Raw genomic sequence first — 19,491 nt, 5'->3', positions numbered from 1 at the left:
TGCGTCCTCCCACAAGAAAAAGGATTTCTAGTAAACAGCCTTCATTCTGAGAATACTTCCCATTCAGGCAGCATCCCAGACATTCTACCAAGTTAAAGAATGAATAACAGCAGATGGAGGGAGAGATTAGAGATGGAGAGGAGGAGGGAAAGCAGCATTTTAGTGCTGAGCTCTAAAATGAGCTGTGGAGAGGATGGCACTCAGAGTTATGGCAAAGCTGTCCGGAAGCCTCCCCACGCAGGCGAGAAGGCGCGTGTGCCCAGACCATAAAACACAGGCGTATGCCTGCTCCTCGGTGCAGTGTGTGAGCTGATGGGGAACTGGGTGTGACTCAAGAGGATTAAATGGAATCATTGTGTACATTTCTTCCTCTGCCCTCAGGTCATCAACGTAGCATTTGTGACATGCATTTCATGCACGGTGGGGGGTGGGGGCGGGGGGGGTGTCTATCAAATAGATATGGGGGGGATCAGTCTTCTCACCAAGTGAAACCCAACTCTCCTTTATGTGTCCTGCGATTTATGGAGTGTTTAACCAGGAAAAGAGGTGAAAGAGGGGTGCTAAGAGTTGCTTTCCATATTCTGTGCATGTGATACTTTTTATTTTAATAGGGTATATTTGAATCTGGGTTTTGTTTTGTTTTGGTTTATTTTTTTCTTTTTGCCAATCTTTTGCTGGAACATTTTCAAACATACAGAAAAGTGGAAAAAATGTTACAGTTGACCTATCTAGATTCTATCAATAAATGAGAATGCAATTGTTTTGTAAGTATTCATCTATCCATCCTTCTTTCCACCTATCAATTCATCTAAATTTTTAAAATGCAGATATCAATATACTTTCCTACACACTTCAGTATACCTATCAGTAATCAGTTTTTAATATTTGTTTAGGCTTTTTTTTCCTTTTCAGGGAAAATTTCTGTAAAATTTATGTATATACAAGCTTTAAGGGTACCATTCTCTAGGTTTTGACGCAAACTTCTATCAAGATAGAAGCTACCATCACTCCAGAAAGTTCTCTCCTGTCCCTTCCCAGCCAATCCTTACCTCTAGCCCCTAGAAGCAACCATTCCTCTGTTTTTCATCATAAATTGTTTGTCTGCTCTAGAACTTCACATATATAAAATAATTTAGTATGTACTTTCTTTTTTTAAAATTGTGTTTTAGAGAGAGAACCTGCATGCATGAGCTGGGTGGGGGAGGGGCAGAGGTGTGAGAGGGAGAATCTTAAGCAGGCTCCATGCTCAACATGGAGTTTCACGTGGTGATGGATTCCGTGACCCTCCGATGGTGATCTGAACCGAAATCAAGAGACGCTCAACTTACTGAGCCACTCAGATGCCCCAGTATGCACGTTTCGTGGATGACTTTTTTTTTCTTCAACGTAGTAGTGTTGAGATGTATCCATGCTATGTGTGTAACAATAGTTCATCTGTTCTTAATTTCTGAGTGGTATTCCATTGTGCAAATAGACCACAGCCTGTTTAACCATTTTCCTATTGATGGATACATGAACTGATTTTCCAGTTTTGGGTTATTATCAATACAGTGTTATATTCTTATACAAGTCTTTTTATGGATGTTTATCCTCATTTCTCTTGGATAAATATCTAGAAGTGGAAATGCTGGGTCATAAGGTAGTCATGGGTTTACTTTTATAAAAAAGCGGCCCAGGGGTACCTGGGTGGCCCAGTCGGTTGGGCGTCCAACTTTGGCTCAAGTTGTGATCTCCACACTTTGTGGGTTCGAGCCCCGTGCTAGGCTCACTGCCATCAGCTCCCACTCCTCTTCGGATTCTCTGTCCCTCTCTCTCTCTGCCCCTCCTCCCCACCGCTCACATGCTCTCTCTCTCAGGAATAAAAAAATAAACATTAAACAAACAAACAAAAAAAGCTGGGACACCTGGGTGGCTCAGTCGGTTAAGCGTCTGACTTCAGCTCAGGTTGAGATCTCAGGGTTCATGAATTCGAGTCCCACCTGGAGCTCTGTGCTGACAGCTCAGAGCCTGGAGCCTCCTTCAGATTCTGTGTCTCCCTCTCTCTCTGCCCCTCCCCCACTAGCTCACTCGCTCGCTCTCTCTCTCTCTCTCTCAAAAGTAAAAAAATATTAAAAAAAAAAACTATTTAAGAAAAAGCTGCCCAATATTTTCCCAAAGTGGTTGGACCATTTTACACTCTCACCAACAACATATGAGATTCCAGTAGCTCTACATCTTCGACAGTATTTGGGTTGTCAGACTTTAATTTTAACCACTGTGGTGGATGTGAAGCAAGTCTCATTGTGGCTTTCACTTGCATTTACTTCCTGCTAACTAATGATGTTGAACGCTTTTCATGTGCTTCTTGGCCGTTCCTATGTTGTCTTTTGTGATGTGTCTGCTCAAATATTTGGCCCATTTTTCAATTGGTATTTTTTTATTATTATTATTGAGTTTTAGGTACTCTACATATATTTTAGGTACTGATCCATTGTCAGATATGTGTTTTGCAAATATTTCCTAGTCTGTGACTTGTCTATTCATTTTCTTCATTTATTATCAGTGTCTTTGGAGGAGCTGAAGTTTTCAATTTTGATGAAATCTAACTTACCAATTTCTCTTTCTTTTATGCTATGGCTTTCTGTGGTCCTCTTTAAGAAACCTTCACCTACTTCCAAGATTGTCTTATTTTCTTATAAAAACTTTGTGATTTTAGCTTTTAGGTTTAAGTCTGTGATCCATCTTGTATTAATATGTACATATGTGGGTTTTGGTGATGTGGGGATTTTGTTGTCGTTTTTTATATGGATTTTCAATTATCCTGGTACTGTTTGTTGAAGAGCACTTCTATGTTAGATGTTTTTTAGTGACTGTCAAAAATTAAATAACGGTAGATTTGTGGGTGTATTTCATCTGAGTTCTGTTTTATGTTCCATTGTTTGAATTGTCTATGCCTATACTGTATCACACTGTCTTGATAAGTACAGCTTTGCGGTAAATCTTGAAGTCAGTATAAACTCCTTCAACTCTGTTCTTTTTCAAATTGCTTTGGCTATATTATGGCCCTTTGCATTTCCATATAAATTTTAGAATCCACTTGCCAATGTCAATGCATATTACGATTCGGGGATAACTGTTACCTCAATGATATTGTGTCTTCTTATCCATGAACATGGTATGTATTTCCATTTATTTAGGTCTTCCTTAATTTTCTCAGAAGTGCTTTTTAGTTTTTAATGTAGAGGTCTTGCATGTCTTTTGTTATTCCTTTTTAAGTGCCCTTTTTGAGTTCTCTTATAAGCAGAATTGTGTTTTTAAATTTTCTTTCCTAAAATTTTGCTAATAGCTTACCAAAATGCAATTCATTATCATATATCATATAGTAAATGTTATCTCCTTTGACATTGATAAATACACTTACTGATTCTAGTAGTTGTTTATAAATTCTTTACAATTTTCCAAGTCATCTGCAAACAGAAATGTCTTCCTTTCCAATCTCTATCCCCTTTATTTCTTTTCTTTGCTTTATTGCAATGACTAGGGCCTCTAAGACAATGTTGACTACAGGTGGTAAGAATGAAATCCTTCATTAGTTCCTGACGTTTTTGGGGAAAAGTCAATATTTCACTATTAAATATGATTTTACCTATATGTTTTTCATAGATGCCCTTTATCAGATTAAGAAGGTTCTCTGCTATTCTCTGCTGAGCATTTTTTATTATGGAAGGAGTGCTGAAATATGTTGAATGCTTTTGCTCTGTCCATTGAAATATAATCAGGTTTTCTTCCTGTCTGTTAATATGGTAAATTACATTAACTTTTAAATATTAAATCAGCCTTGCATTTTGGGATAAACTCTAGTTGGTCATGGTTCCTTATCCTTTTAACATAGTGCTAAATGCTATTTACTAACCTTTTTGAATCTATGTTTATAAGGAATATTAGTCTGTAATTCTCTTCTTTTGTTTTCATCAGTTCTGCTATTTGGGTAAGACTGGTCTCACATATCAAATTGAAAAAAGGGTCCTGGGAATATTCTGCGATTCAGAAACAAAAAGCAAATCACACACTGACCTGTGAGCTGGAAATTGATTCACTGTTGTTGTTGTTGTTGTTTTGTTTGTTTGTTCTTTTTTTTCTCTTGCCTCTCTGAATGTGCCAGGTTGTGCATTCTGAAATCTTTCACAGGTTCTGAAATAATGGTAAAGAGATGGTGTTCTGGCAGGGCTATATATCGAGGAAAACAGAATCAGCTGAAAGTGGGTTTGAGTCAATTGCTAAATGAAGTCAAGTTTGAGCAATTGGTTTGGACATAAGATGATTCATTCTGTTCCCACTTTGTACAGAGGTTTTCCTTTGAAATATTGCTTTTCTTTTTGATAACATTAAGAGGAAAAAATTAGTAGTTTATGTAGTTTTAACAACTTTGAAAAGGAAGCTAACATTATTATAATTAAGCAGACATACACTGGGCCTTTTTTTTTCTTTTAGTTTTCTTAAGATATAATTAACATACAGAACTGTGTGAGTTTGAGGTGTATGGCATAATGACTTGACTTATATATATTGTGAAAATATTATCACAAGTGTAGTTAACATCCTTTACCTCACACAGAGACAAAAAAAAGAGGAAGAATGCCTTTGTGTGTGTGATGAGAACTTTTAGGATTGACTTTCTTAGCAATTTTCAAATATAATATGGAGCATTGTTAACTATAGTCATCATGTTGTACATTACATGCTCAGTACTTATTTATCTTATAACTGGAAGTTTGTAGCTTTTGACTACCTTCATTCAGTTCTCCTTCCCCTGCCGCTGCTAACTACAAAGCTGATCTTTTTTTTTTTTTCCATGAGTTTGGTTTTTTGTGTTTTTGTTTTGTTTTGTTTTGTTTTGTTTTGTTTTGTTTTGTTTGGGGGGGGGGGAATTGATTTAGATTCCACATAAAAGTGAGATTGTACTATATTTGCCTTTCTCTGTCTGACTTATTTTACTTAACATCCATGTTGTTGCACATAACAGGATTCCCTTTCTTACAGCTGAATATTATTCCATTGTGTGTATATATGCCATGCTTTCTTCACCCATTCGCCTGTTGACGGGCACTTAGGTTGTTTCCATGTCTTCCCTATTATAAATAATGTTGCAGGAGCGCCTCGGTGGCTCAGTCAGTTGAGCATCTGACTTCAGCTCAGGTCATGATCTCACGGTCTATAAGTTTGAGCCCCACGTTGGGCTCTTTGCTGACAGCTCAGAGCCTGGAGCCTGCTTCGGGTCCTGTGTCTCCTCTCTTTGCACCTCCCCTGCTCACACTCTGTCTCTCTCTCTCTCTCTCTCAAAAATAAACAAACATAAAAAAAAATAATAATGTTGCAGTGAAAATGGGGGTTTAGGTATCTCTTTGACAGTGATTTTATTTCCTTCAGATTTATGCCTAGAAGTGAAATTGCTGTATCATACCGTTCTGTTTTTAATTTTTCAAGAGAACTCCACAATGTCTTTCATAGTGGCTGTACCAATTTATAGTCCTAGTACAATGCACAGGGTTCCCTTTTCTCCACATCCTCACCAGCTTTTGTTTTTTCTTGCCTCTGTGTTAGCCATTTTAACAGGTGTGAGGAGATACTTCACTGTGGTTTTGATTTCCAGTTCCGTAATGATTAGTGATGTTGAGCACCTTTTCAAGTACCTCTTGGCCTTTGGAATGTATTTTTTGGCAAAATGTCTTTTTAGGTTCTTTGCTCATTTCTAATGGAATTATTATTTTTTTGCTATTGGGTTGTAAGAGTTATTTATATATTTTGGACATTAACCCCTTATCAGATAAATGATCTGCAAATACTTCCTCCCATTTCATAGGCTGCCTCTTCATTGTGTTAATGGTTTCCTTTGCTGTGTGGAAGCTTTTTAGTTTGATGTCCTACTTGTTTATTTTTTATGTTGTTCCTTCTATCATATCCAAAAATTCATTGCCGAGACCCCTGTCAAGGAGCTTTCTTCCAGGTCAATTTTTCTAAAACTTATGTATAATACAGGCTACTTTAAGAGAGGAATAAGTGGTCTGGACCTCATGTGTTGAGTTTTATTATTTTTATTATAATTTTATTTGACACTCAGGAAGAAAGAACTATAAACTTTTATTTTTTTAATTTTACACAACTATAAAAACAGCACACGTGTTAAATATGAACAGAACTTTGAAAACAATGAAATGCTAAGTTAATAACATTAATTTGATGTGAGGGGTACTAGTTTTGTAGAAACTAAATTGGTTCTTACAATTGGAATATAGTTCTCTGTTTCAGCACGACTGCTTTGGAGGATAGCAGGCCTGGGTTCCTAGGTGTCATGTGATGACTTAATTGTTCTGCCATTTTCTTCCACTTGAACTTACATGAACCGTTTGTTCATATATCACTGGCTACGTCATTTCAGTATTAAGTACACCTCTGTGCCTCTATTCTTTTTAGCTAGAGATCACAAAGCACCATTCAATACCAAGGCAAGTGGAAATGCAGGTGGTAAAATTATGTACCAATTTCTAGCCTTAAGGGCCTAATCCAGAATACCCCGAATTTGGTCATATCAATTTATTTTAGATTATCACTAAGAATGCATCATTTAGAAATCTCCTGTGCAACTCTAGACCTTCGAGAATATGAATCACTGTTGCTGATGGGCCCAACAGCACGACATTAAAAGTCTGAAAAGCGGAAAAGGCTGGAAGTGTTACCGAGGCCTGTAGGCCCTGGTGATCCTGTCAGAGCACATGGTGAATATTTCATTTCTTGAGTCCTGAGGAGTTAGCGTGTGAAAACAGGGGAGCCAGAGGGAAGCTGGTCTGGGAAGGTCAGGATGCAGAAAATGCACCAGGTGCGCTTGCTAAACCAGGGATGTATGTGCAGCCGCTGGCTTCTTGTGCTGCTCGCCCGACATGGGCTGGGTGTCTTGTTTATTGCCTTTCACATTAAATTTTTGGATTCAGGTGTCGTAGCAGAGACGTGAACCTGAGGCATAATAGGGTTCTGCCTGGTGGTGCCACGGTATCATTTTGTGATTTCGGACTTTTGCGTCCAGGGTTTTCTTAAAGCAAGACCCATTGTCAGTAAAACAGGAAGTGTTTTTCTTTCCCTGAAATGTTAGACTTGCCTTGTGTGCCGTGTCCCGGTTTACATTAAAAAAAAAAAAAAAAACATTGTAGTGAGAACGTTTACCATGAGATTTACCCTCTTAACACACTGACCCTCGTAACTGTGTAATACAGCACTGTCAACTGTAGGCATGAGGCCGCCCTGCAGATTTTTAGAACTTACTCATGTCTAAGACTTGATGCCTCTTGAGTAACAACTCCCCGTTTCCCCCTCCTCCAGCCCCTGGCCACTACCGTCCTACTCTCTGTTTCTCTGAGCCTGAGTGTTTTCGAAACCTTGTAAGTGGAATCATGCAACGGTTGTCCTGCTGTGACTGGCTTATTTCACTTAGGATAATGTCCTCAGGGTTCATCCCTGTTGCCACCTAAGGCAGGATTTCCTTCTTTGTGTAAGGTTGAATAACATTCCATGTGCCGTTTGGACGTGTACTAAATGCACCACTCTGTCTTTCAGACCCACCCAACCCAACGGACCCTTTCTCCTCTCTTGTCAGTTCTCTAGCCTCTTGTAATTTCCCAAATGCCTTCATGGCTCCCATCAACCGGGGCACAAAGAGAGTGAAGGGGGAACCCAAGCAGGGGCTGAATAAGGCCTGAGCAGGAACTTGCTGGAGGAGGGGCAGGGGGCAGGGCTCCCACAACCAGCTTCATTTCCTTTGTCTACTCATCTTTTGACTTTGTCCGTTGGGCCTGGCCCTGCCAGTCCATCTGGCTACTGCAATGGGCCTGGCCTCCCCCTTGCTCTCTGTCCAGGCCACACCGTGGGCAGCTTGGCAGCGGACAGCTCTGTTTTCTCTGAGAATGAGCAGAAAGGGTTTGGGCAGAAGGCAACGTATGTTTTGTGAGATTCCTAAAGCCTATGTTTGTAAGCCCATTGAAATTCCATCCAGAATACTAGCTGAATTTTTCTAATCTGCAGCCTCAAGACCCGTAGATCCCACATTTTGTGTGTGGCAAGTTAAGTGGTAATTGAGGTTTACAGATTTTCACGTAATTTGTTCTGGTTTTCTTCCAATGGCCTGTGAGCTAGAACTTAAATACAACCTCGTCGTAGCCGCTTCTTCCTGTTTAGGGAGCTGGCATAATATTTTGTCTTCTAGGCTCAAATAACCATGTAATTACTCTGTAATCATATAGTAATTAGCATGTACTATATGCATTTATTACATAATTATATTCCTGGAGGAATTGCATGGCAATTATACTTACATTCAGCATATCATTTTATATACTGCGTAATGAACAAGTATATAATTTGTTGCTTTTTTCTTTTCTCCTAATTTCAGTTTACCGACCAGGAGCTGGAAACTTATTCTCCTGTTGCCTTGTTTACACGTAGTCAGGCAGGTGCCTAAGCAACCTTCCCTCGTTTGGCCTCGCTCCGTACCGCCTAATTATGCATCTGAGGGAGCACTAGGGACTTGTGGGCTGCCTTGGGTCCCCAGCCTTTGCACACCTTCTATTTTCTCCTTGTCGTGGACTCATTACCTATTCGCTTCAAAACACAGAGTTGATCAGAGCTCGCCGCAGCGCCAGGGAAAAGGCCGGATCTCGGTGAAGACAGGCAGTGCGCGTGGCCAGGCGCCCGGCACTGCGATCACACCTGCCTTTCTCTCCTTTGCAGTGGAGCACGTTCCCAAGGGGAACAACTGCCTGGACGCCGCCAAGGCCTGTAACCTCGACGACACCTGTAAGAAGTACAGGTCCGCGTACATCACCCCGTGCACCACCAGCATGTCCAACGAGGTCTGCAACCGGCGCAAGTGCCACAAGGCCCTGCGGCAGTTCTTCGACAAGGTTCCGGCCAAGCACAGCTACGGAATGCTCTTCTGCTCCTGCCGGGACATCGCGTGCACGGAGCGGAGGCGGCAGACCATCGTGCCCGTGTGCTCCTACGAGGAGAGGGAGAAACCCAACTGCCTGACTTTGCAGGACTCGTGCAAGACGAATTACATCTGCAGGTAAGCGGGCTCCGGCAGCCGGGTGATTAACGAGCCGGCGAGGAGAACTTTGTGGCGGCTTCAGTGGCCAAGCTCCTGTTTTCTGAGTTTCAGAAACGGGAGGGGGGATGGGTGAGGCTGAGGGGAGGGCAGGCGGTGGACCGGATTGGCCAGAAACTGACCTCTGCGTTGACACAGGGTTTTTCAGAAGCTGGTCAGGAAGGTTCCTCTCGTTAACCTGGGGAAAGCTTTGAGAGGTGCTTAGTAAGCACAGAGGGTCACCTGAGGCCAGGTGACTTAAAGGCTTGTGCTGGCTCCGCAAAGCTCTGAGCTGCTTCCAAGGATCTTAACGGGTTAATTGGGTCAGGGGAGGGGTGGGCTGCAGATATGGGGGCTCTTGACTGTCAAGGTCTGAAATCTGGGAGAGACCAGCGAGAGGCACTGTGTCCAGCCCTGAAGAGAACTTCCAGAAAGCCTGGGTCTGTTCTGGGCCGTTGCGTCATCCCTGCGGCTAAGAAAAGCGGGCACCCTCTTGTTCGGTCATGCTTCTGGATCTCAACCCGCATCAGAACCCTCTGCTAAGCCCTGCCTTGTTGCTGAAAACAGTACCTTCCTTTTCCTTTTTGGCCACATCGTTCATTTATTTTAATGTCTGAAGGAATCCACGAACACATTCTCCGTGTTAAAAAAAAAAATAACAAGGAATAAAGAATTAGGTAGCTGCCCCCTCCCCTCTGTTCCCACTCGCCCTCAGCTGCCACTGTCAACAATTTGATGTGTGTCCTTCTAGAACTTAGGGTTGCATTCAGTTGCTGATGGATGCAGGCAGATTTTGATAAGCAGAGACTTGAGACTTTGCAGCCTGAGGCGATGATAGTGTTGCCTTCAGACGTGCAGGCTGGATCCCGGGCTGGAGGTGCGGACGGGGCGTCCTTTTGACGACAGGTGCACTGTATCCCCAGGGTAGAGCCAGGAGCCTCCAAACACCATCTCTGACAAAATCCTGTGCACTCAACAAATGTTCACAGGTGGGCAAGGAGATGAGAGTGTGACTGTGTACTTGTTTTCTTATAGGGTCCCCATTTCTAAAGAGCAAAGAGCAACGGTGGAGGGGGGGGGATGTCATATTTTGAAGATACTGGTGAGCTGAGTTTCTGGCCAGTTTTATTCTGATAGAATGACAGCCCATTCTTCGCTTACACTAGTTCCAACAGTGACCAAAGACAATTAAAAATCCTCATTATCTGCAGGATTCCTCCCATGCTGAAGGTTTTTCTGGAAGTAATGTCCTTCCACTTGTTGTTGTTATTGTTGGGAGCAGGTGATTTGCCGTGTGGGGAAGAATGTAGATGACCCTTTGTGCCCTGGGATGAGCCAGGTGCTCCCACAGTGCACTTCTCCAAGGACTCTCTCACTCCGAGGCCTCGGCTCCCCTGAGATTTTCTTAGCTATCGGCTAGAAGCAGGGACACAGCTTGCTAGAAGGAAGGGGCAGAGCCTGTGTCCAGCCATAACCTGGGGAAGCTGGTCAGCCAGGGAGTAGAAGACCTCCCTGGGGGAGATGAATGTAGCTGAGGAGCAAGGCACAGGGAAGAAGCTGTAAGAGCCGGTTGGGAGAGAGCAGAGATTCATTTTTTTTAAGTTTATTTATTTATTTTGAGAGAGAGAGAGAAAGAGGGATGTGAGTGGGGGAGAGTCAGATCGAGAGAGAGAAAAAGCAGGCATGTCAGCATGGAGCCTGACGTGGGGCTCGAACCCAGAACTGTGAGATCATGACCTGAGCTGAAACCAAGAGTTGGACTCTTAACCGACTGAGCCACCCAGGCGCCCCGGGAGCAGAGATTCTGAACTGCCCTCCTGCGAAGACTCCCGGATCTGAAACTCAAGTTCCTGTGCCCCCTTTAGTCTTCAAACAGAAGAGATCCCTCTTCTGGGTACTGGACTTGGCTGAAAGCCAGCCAGCTACAGCTCCTCCCTGTCTCTATGGTAGATGTTACTGGTGTTCTCTGATGGGTCCAAGCCAGGTGGCCTCAAGACAGGAAGCTGTATGGGGAGGGTGCAGAGCTGTGGGCAAGCCCAGCGAGCCGTGGCCGGGAGGTGGGAGAGGCGGGTGATGATGGAGACTTCCCTTAATCATTGTGAGGTTTGTCTCGCAAGCTCCGCGGGAGATCTGTGACCTCTCCTGCACAGGCTGAGAGCCCATCCTGAGCCCATTGCCTGGCCTGCTCTTCTCAATGTAGAGAATCCTTGGAGAGCTGGTGTGAATTACCCAAGTGGGATTGCTTTTCTGCTGAGCTGTAGTGAGAAATAGCTGGAAATTTGGGAACTTGGGGCGTTCTGGGGGAGATGGCAGAAGGAACGTGCAGAGAGCAGGGGGCTCAGACTGATCTACTGAGAAAGTTCCAGGAATTATTTGTGTTTTGAGACAGCCTCAGCAGCAGAGAGTGGCCTCAGCGGAATGGGGCAGAAATGTACGGGGGAACAGCGGGGACAGTCCTGCCTAATAACTGACGGTGCCCGGTCACACCAAGGTGGGGGGTGCAGTGACCGCGGCTGCCGTGCAGTGGGGTGGTGGCCTGAATAACTGGAAGGCTGTTTGGAAATCCAGATGCCGGATGACCCAGGGGCCCTACCAAGTGAAATTTGTCTCAGTGGGAACTGATGGGCTTTGTAGCCTGTCTTGAGTCTTCCCTGGGAAGGTGAATCAGCAACTTCCCCGGTGGTACCCATCGCTAAGTTATGTAGCCTATAATTTCTTTCCAGAGCCTCGACTTCTTACTGAGGATTACCTCCTCCCTGTCAGATGTGGTAAATGTAATTTAAGCTGCTGGGGAGACTAAGGGTGTTTTCTTTCATCAGATTTTATTAATCTTGTCTTTAATTTATGCCTTCTTTCGGTCTCTCCTCCATCCATCCTGATGAGGCCCTTGTAGTTACTAATGCCCAGAGCAGCAGCTGGTACTCCCGGGAGCTGGGGCTGCCTCGGGGTTTCGCGTTACAGGTACCCTGACCCTTACCCACTCAGAGAGAGGGAGGCACCGTGGATAGGATGACTTGAGACCTCCTTGAAGTATTCCCAAAGGAAAGGGACAGCGAGAGGAGAAATTGCTTCCTAAAAACAGTTTTCTTTGAACGCTCACACTTTTCAAATGCTCCGTTTGCATCTCTACATCGCTGGCTGTCAGAACTGCTCCGGATCATTAAAACTCCCCTGCACTTAATAGTTTCCAACTCGAGGCACACGGGCTCCTTCCGCCCGGGTCCAGCGGTGCCTCTGCACAAAACCTGTCTCTCTCCTGCCCTGTGCCTTCAAACAGACGAGTCGCAACTTGAGCCTTCCCTTTTGACTCTTTTCTTTTTTTTCCTTTCCCTTTTAGAGAAGCTGACCGGTTCCTTTCCTCTTGGGGTGGTTGGGGCCTCCAAGCTTGTCTACAGAGGTATTATGAGGAGGGCGTGATGAAAGTTAAAAGGCTCACCTTCTTCCCCTGAAGCACACTGCCTCCCTTGCCAGTGGACCCTCCGATTCCTTTCCTTGGTACCTGGAAAGCCAGGAAAAGAGGGAGCTTAAGGCTACTGAGCAGCTTACCGCCTGTGGCTCTCGGTGCTGCCTCATGGTGTTGCTGTTGAGAATGACCTGGAGGAGGCTGGGTGGTTTGGTGGCTGTGCCCTTCTTGGGCCATTCTGCACAAGCCATAAAGGTGCTGCATCCTGGGGCACCAGGGGAACTCTGTTCCTACTCAGTATATAACCAGTTTCCCAAAGCATTGACATTGTGCCCTGGGGTGGGGCCCTAACAGGTTCCAGCCGGAGCCAGCCCACCGAGTTAAACACGTTGTATCTGAGACTTTTCGCTTTATCGGAAGTACGTTTGGAAGTGAATGTTGCATTCCTTCTTTCCTCCCTTCCTCCCTTCCTCCCTCCCTTCCTCCCTCTCTTCCTGCCTCCCTTCCTCCCTTCCTCCCTGGCTGCGAGATCTAGTACTGTTGTCTGTAGGCACAGCGTGCTGTAGCAGATCTCTAAAACTCATTCATCTCGTGTAACTGAAATTTATACATACTGATTAGCAGCACCCTGCTCCCCGCCCCCCATCTCTCAGCACCCGTAATTCTGTTCTTTGCTTCCATGAGTTTGATGATTTTAGATACCTCATATAAGAGATATCATGCAGTATGTGTCCTTCTGTGACTGGCTTATTTCGCTTAGCATAAATTCCTCCAGGTTCATCTATGTTGTCATGCATTGTGGAAGTTCCTTCTTTTTAAGGTGAAATAGTGGTTGGTCAAGGATATCTCATTCCTTCTAGAAAGATTCTGATAATGCTGAAGCTCAGAAGAGAGGGTATCAGGGCCTCTGAGCCCTCTGATCCCAAGGATTTCTTGGGGCCCGGCAGGAGATCTGTTCACTCCCCTGGCACCCTGGCTCTGTGCCCCCATAGTTTCCAGGAGTGGTGGCTTTGATCAAGTCACCAGGTATATGGTTCTGTCTTTCCCCAGGGACTGAGGATTCTATAATTGTGTCCTGGAGGCCCTGGTTTTTGTTTTGTTTGTTTTTAGCAGAACCAGGAAGGCCTCTCAGGTACAGTTCCAGAGGAACAGCATATGTAATTTTCAAAATACTGCCCTAGCCAGCACCACTTTTTCACCCTGGGGCTGACTGTGTTATACTTCGAGGAGATGTGTTGTTGTTAATCTATTAACTGGACAACCGGAGAGCACATCACAAAACCACGCAGCAGATTTCTGCTCCAGTAACTTACTTGGGCTGACAGTGTTAGTGCACCTTTAAAAGGTGAGGAGTGTTTCATTTGCCTGGAATCAGATCTCCTTCCCACCACGCACTGTGGTTCTCAGAAATCAAGGACATCCTCCACTGCTTCGGCTGCATTCCCGAGTTGAAAACTGGATTCTGTATTACTGTATCTGGGCTTGTCTTGACATGCGGCAAGCACAGGAGAAAATGGCTCAAAGGATAATTAATGCCTAAAACTAGATGGGTAGATTAATTTGGTACTTAATTTTATTTTACGCTGATTCATTCACAAATGGAAATCAGCAATTAGACAATGCAAACTTTTGAACCATGGAAAGAAAGGTTCGGGAATATGAGAAAATACAAGTAAAACATTTTCCAGTTCATTTGAGCAGTTTTTACTTCAAATGATTACATGGGTGTCTTTAGCAATGCATTCGGAGTGCCGAACGGCTAGGTTTTTAATGTGCCCCCACCTGCTCGAGCAGCCTGCCGCCCAGCCTGTGCGCTGGGAGCCCCCTGGACCCTTGAGGGGGAGCCCCTGTGTGCAGGCGGCAGATTGATCAGTATCCTGAGAAGAGCAAGGATGTCCTCCAAAATCCGCTGCCACATTCTTTGACCCCAGCTTCCTGTTGGGTCTTCCAGGCCCCCACCCCCAGCCTGTGCACTGAGGAAGCCAGTGGCCGTTCAGCACCAGCTAAGCCTTATCCGGGCCTCGCCATCGTCTGGGCTCAGAGGGGCAACCCGAGCTGTGAATCAGGCGAGAGCCTGCTACAACTTGCTCTATCTTGTCACCTCGTATCTCTTTCCTTATCTCTCTTTTGGCAGAGGCCGGTGTGGAGCCATTTGTCTGCCACTGCTGGAGCCTGTCGCTAAAAAATGCCTGTCTAGATTTACATCCCATTCTCTGTCTCTCCAGCCAGCCCCTTCCCCGTGCCTGCCCAAAGCTCGGAGTCCCTGCTTCAGTTCCTTTGCTCCTTCCTCCACCTGCCCACGTCCTCACCAGACTCACTTTTGCCATTCTTGGCCCCGAGACAGAAAGAATCACAGACTCCTTTCTTTGTATTTGCACATTCTGTCAGTTATTAGATACGTGTGGGCACATGGAGTCTTGGCATCAGATCCGTCTTTTACCATCTTTGAATTCGTGAAAGTGAGTAGAAGAGGGATGGAATGCAGTCTGCCCAGGAAGCCCAAAGAAAGAGCCCCCTATTTCTTTGGGGAAGGAGATGTCATCGTGGAGGGTCTCGGGAGCCAAGGGCATCATGGGAGAGAAGCAGGGAAAGTCAAGCAGAAGGAAGGCCCTGGGTTTGGGGATGATACAGTGATAGAGGTGGGAGGTATGGGCCTGGAGACTCTCCTGGAGGGAGAAAAATCAGTGTGATATAAAGGCAAGGGGTTGGGAACCTCCAGTGCCATGTTGAAGTATTGACTTTGTCCATCGAAGCTTTATGAGGGGAGAGAAACATGGGCAGCTGAGCCTCAAAGGGCTTCTGGGTTGTAGGGTGGAGGAGAATCAGCTTGGGAAGAGTCCAGGGAGCAGGTGGGAGATTCTTGTGGTGGACTGGAGGAGAGGTGACCAGGAGAACAGAATGATAGTTGGAAAACTTGAGGCACCATGGAAGGGAGGACTTGAGGATTTGCTGAGCACCTGGCATAGACAGAGGCTAACGTGGGTCTCTGCAACCTGGTGGCCTGGCAGATGATGGTGTTAGTAGCCAGGATGGGGAACAGAAGAAGGAGGGATGGACTTGTCTCTTGGGTTAGAGGTAGGGGAAGAGGACCATGAATGGTTTGGGCCATGCTGTGTTTGACACTTTCATGACTCTTTCGGTCCATGAGAGAAACCTAACTTAAGCTTCTAGGGCATTAACTCATAGGACTGGGAAGGCAGGGTCATTGAACATGACCAGAACGGAGGGCACCGTGTCACTAGCACTGCACTGTTACCTCGCTGCTCCCTCGGCCTGCATTTTTCTCCTGTCCTGTTTCTCCACGAGTGCTGCCACCCACAAGTCCATGCACATATCCTATAATCTCATAGTTAAAGACGGACAGATGCTTCCCCACTGCAACCTGTTAGAAAAATTCCATATAAGGACTTTGATTGGCCTTGGTTGTGGCATGTGCCCATCCCTGGCCCAGCCACTGAGGTGAGAGGGGATGTATACTTTGACCCACTGGAAGCCACGGTCAGCAGAGTCTACTACTAGAGGCAGGGAAGGAGTGGCTAAGCTAAGAAGAAACCAGATGGGGTCTGCAGTGCACAAGGATGTCTGTGTTCTGCATGAGGATGAAAGGTTCCTACAGCCAGGCACTTAGAGGTAAAGGCACAGTCCTTTCAGTGGCCCCAAAGTCCCACAGGAACTGTCCCTTTGCCCTTGTCTTTCTGGCCTCTTCTCCAGCCATCCTGTCTTGGATGTCTCTGCTTCCTCGAATGCACCAGGCAGGTCCCGCCCCTAGACCTTTGTTCTAGCTGTTCCCTCTGCTATAACCACTCTTTCTCCAGATGCTCCCAAACTCCCACACCTCCAACTCTCCTTAAATCTCATTTTAATGAGGCTCGCACCACCTCCTATTTAATACTGTGTGTCCCCTGCACATTCCCAACCTTATTTTGCTCTCCTTTTTCAAAGCACTGATCACCTTCTAACACATTATGCAGTTTACTTATTTGTTTTGATTATTGTTTTCCTCTTCACTGGGATATAAGTTCCATAGTTAGGACAGATCTATGATACATCCTAAGAGCCCAAAACTGTGCCCAGGAAAATACCCTGTTCTTACTAAGTGTTTGCTGGATAGGTAAATGAATGGATACATTTAAAACATGAATGGGTCTCAGACAAGGGGCTAGGAGTAGATTTTAGAATGACCAACACAGAGGTTGTTGAAGATACATCATAGGATTTATTTCCCAGGGAAAGGTGGTGAAAAGAGAAATAGACCAAAGACTGAACCTTATGAACACCAGGTTTATGGTAAACATGTCTAAAGAGACGTTATAGAGATTAGAAGTTAGAGAGTTGGAAAACCAAAGTCCTCTGCAAATCTGAGGGAAAACAGAATTTTAGGAAGAAAAGTGTGGTGAGCATGGGTGTCAGTCACTTGGAGGCAAAAGGAGTAGAACTCAGAGTAACACTGGTTTGAACACAGGAAATCTGTCCATCCACCCAACCACTGTTTGTCCATCCATCCATCCATCCATCCATCCAACTGGCCAGCAGTTATTGTGCCGGGAGTGAAAAGCCAGCTTCTCACCTATAGTGCAGCAAGGAAGGCAGGCACACATCCAGTCATTACAGGCTGGCGTGGTAGTCTGTGGCCAGGAAGATACAAAGTGCTACGGGAGAACAGAGTGAGAACAAAGGTGAGAACAGCTCACTCAGAGTGGTGGGTCAGTACAGCTTCCTAGAGGAGCTGCCATCTGGGCTGGAAGGATGTGCAGGCTGGGAGAGAGAAGCGTGGCACTGATGGGACAGGGGCCCAGGCCTGTGGGTGTGAGGAAGGTGCGATGTAAGCGACAACCCAGTCACCGCACTTTGATGATAAGCAGCGCTGAGAACGCTGCGTTAAGTGTGGTCTCTAATCTGCCCAGCTGCCTTGCGGGGGGACAGCCCATGGAGCAATGAGCCCAGGGATGGCCCAGCTCCTGCATGGAGGAGGTGGGGGTCAACCGGGTCTTGCTAACTCGAAAACCTGGTTTCCGTCATTTTTTTCCAAATGATTGTCTTTCGTGACAAGAATACAATGTTCTCACACTGTTCAGCCTTACTGCCTTTAGTTCCAGACAAGCAGAATGATAATTCCGGCCAGCCTCTGAATCTAGACACTCTTCATGGCTCAGTAACTAAGACAGCACCAATTTTAAAGACAGTTTTAGCAGACAGTGAGGACATAATGTCCGTCAGAACCCCCTAGCATCATTTAAAGAAAAATCTACTCAGGTAATACATGCTCATTAAGCTCTTACTTTATCTAATTTCCTTTTGAGCACTCATTGCTTATTACAGGGAGCTTTCTCTGTGATAGCTTACTGATGACAAGAGTTGTTTCTACAGGTAGGAGAAAAATCCTCTTGCACCACACTGGTTTATTCTGTTGTTGTTGTTGTTGTTGTTGTTGTTGTTGTTATTGTTGTTAACTCAATCATTCACTCAGGGCGCATTTATTGAGCACAGTCTGTTTGGCCTCGAGGGTCTCGATGTGTGAGTCATGTGCCTGTCACCCAGTAGCTCCCGCTTAACCTGGTCATACTCCATAAGTCCCTGCCAAACTGTCATGGGAGTTCAGAGTCCTCAACCCTCACCTACCCCAAGGCGGCAGAAATCAGGGACCTGGCTGTGTACCTCACGGGAGATGAATTCTTTGCTGTCACAGAGTGACAGCGAGCTCTAAATAATCCATGGTTATGTCACCAGGTTGGGGTCACCCAGGTGTTTGCCTTCCTACCTTCTCCCTGCCCTGTGGCCGTGTCATTAATCAGAGGAAAACCTCCATCTTGTGAATAGCGTCATGACCGCAGCACTGGTAAAAATGGTGGTGGACGAGAGACGTGGAGTCCTTCTCGAAAGTGCTGAAGTCGGGATGGGTGGGAAGGCCCTAGAGGTCAGCTGCTGGCAGCTGAGAGGAGCCCCAAACGATCCCCTCTGCTGCTTTGTGAGGCTTGTTCCTCTTCAAAGGGGACCCTTCTGTTCTGCCCAGCAGCCATTTCACATACTAAACCCGTGAAGTTCACAGGCAAGCAAACTGCCTTTCTCCTCGAGCCCACCTAAAGCCAACCACACAGATTTTATGATCTCTTTCTTTTTTAACTCCAAAGGAAAGGGTTGCTTCCATTTCATACAGCTCTTTTTGCAAACAGTTTTATCCACTGAGCAAAGAATGGGAAAGGGGAGATCTCAGTGTGCCCGAGGGGCTACCCTCTCATCCAGACCAATAAGTTTTTGGGGTCCAAGGGCATCCTATGCTGACCAGCATGCTGGCCCCATAAGCTGAGGCTGTTACCTCTCTGTCCTTGCCGTCCACAGGAGACAAGGTTTCTGTTAGTCATGCACAGTTTGCACTTGACAGAAGTACCCGCGGTCCATGACCCAGAGCAGTCTCATTTCTGTGTGAGGAAATCTGCCCCCTCATTTGCAGGGGAGCTATAGTGTATGACTCGCGCCTGGGTCTCATAGCCCGGCTTGCAGCCCTGCTCCGCCCAGGAGACCCCAGATCCCCACTCAGGCATCACCCCAAGTTAGGTATCCCACAGTCACATTGGCATTTACATTTCTATGGGGTATTTCCAACTCAGTGAATGGGCAATCGCTCTGTAATTTCCAAAAGCAATTAATTAGGCAGAAAATTTTGCATCCAAGAAAAACAAGAATTGAAAAGAACCATCAGTGTGAAAAGTTGCACACCAGGCTGGAGTTGGGCCTTCCCCCCCCGCCCCCCCGCTTTCCCAGTGGTTGTCAGTGTTGTTGGTGAGTGAGGTGGACCTAGGTGGGCGCCCTGGTTCTGCTAGGGCATGGGCAGCTGGTATCTATGCCAACGAATCAGCAGTTGGGGGTGCCTGCCCCCCAACACAGCAAACACTCAAGAAGTATGTCCCTTGCTCTTTCCGTAAGTTGTTATCATAGAGGACCAAAAAAAGAAAAAAAAGCTGGAAACCCAGATATAACATTC

The 19,491-nt window shown here is 45.6% G+C and overlaps 1 protein-coding gene across 1 annotated transcript in view; it reads left to right on the top strand.

Moving 5' to 3' along the window:
* GFRA1 (GDNF family receptor alpha 1) overlaps window positions 1-19,491 on the top strand; it is a 208,667-nt gene that overhangs the window by 136,203 nt on the left and 52,973 nt on the right. The window contains exon 3 of the mRNA XM_047073494.1: window positions 8,755-9,091. Coding sequence (XP_046929450.1) covers window positions 8,755-9,091 — 337 coding nt within the window. The remainder of the gene's footprint in view (window positions 1-8,754; window positions 9,092-19,491) is intronic.

This window comes from Lynx rufus, unplaced genomic scaffold, assembly GCF_022079265.1.
Source record: "Lynx rufus isolate CCGP_SWC_20201006 ecotype Redwood Valley unplaced genomic scaffold, mLynRuf1.p SCAF_11, whole genome shotgun sequence".
Classification (NCBI taxonomy): domain Eukaryota; kingdom Metazoa; phylum Chordata; class Mammalia; order Carnivora; family Felidae; genus Lynx; species Lynx rufus.
Note: the sequence above shows the minus strand (reverse complement) of the source record. Positions and strands in the feature narration are given on the sequence as shown.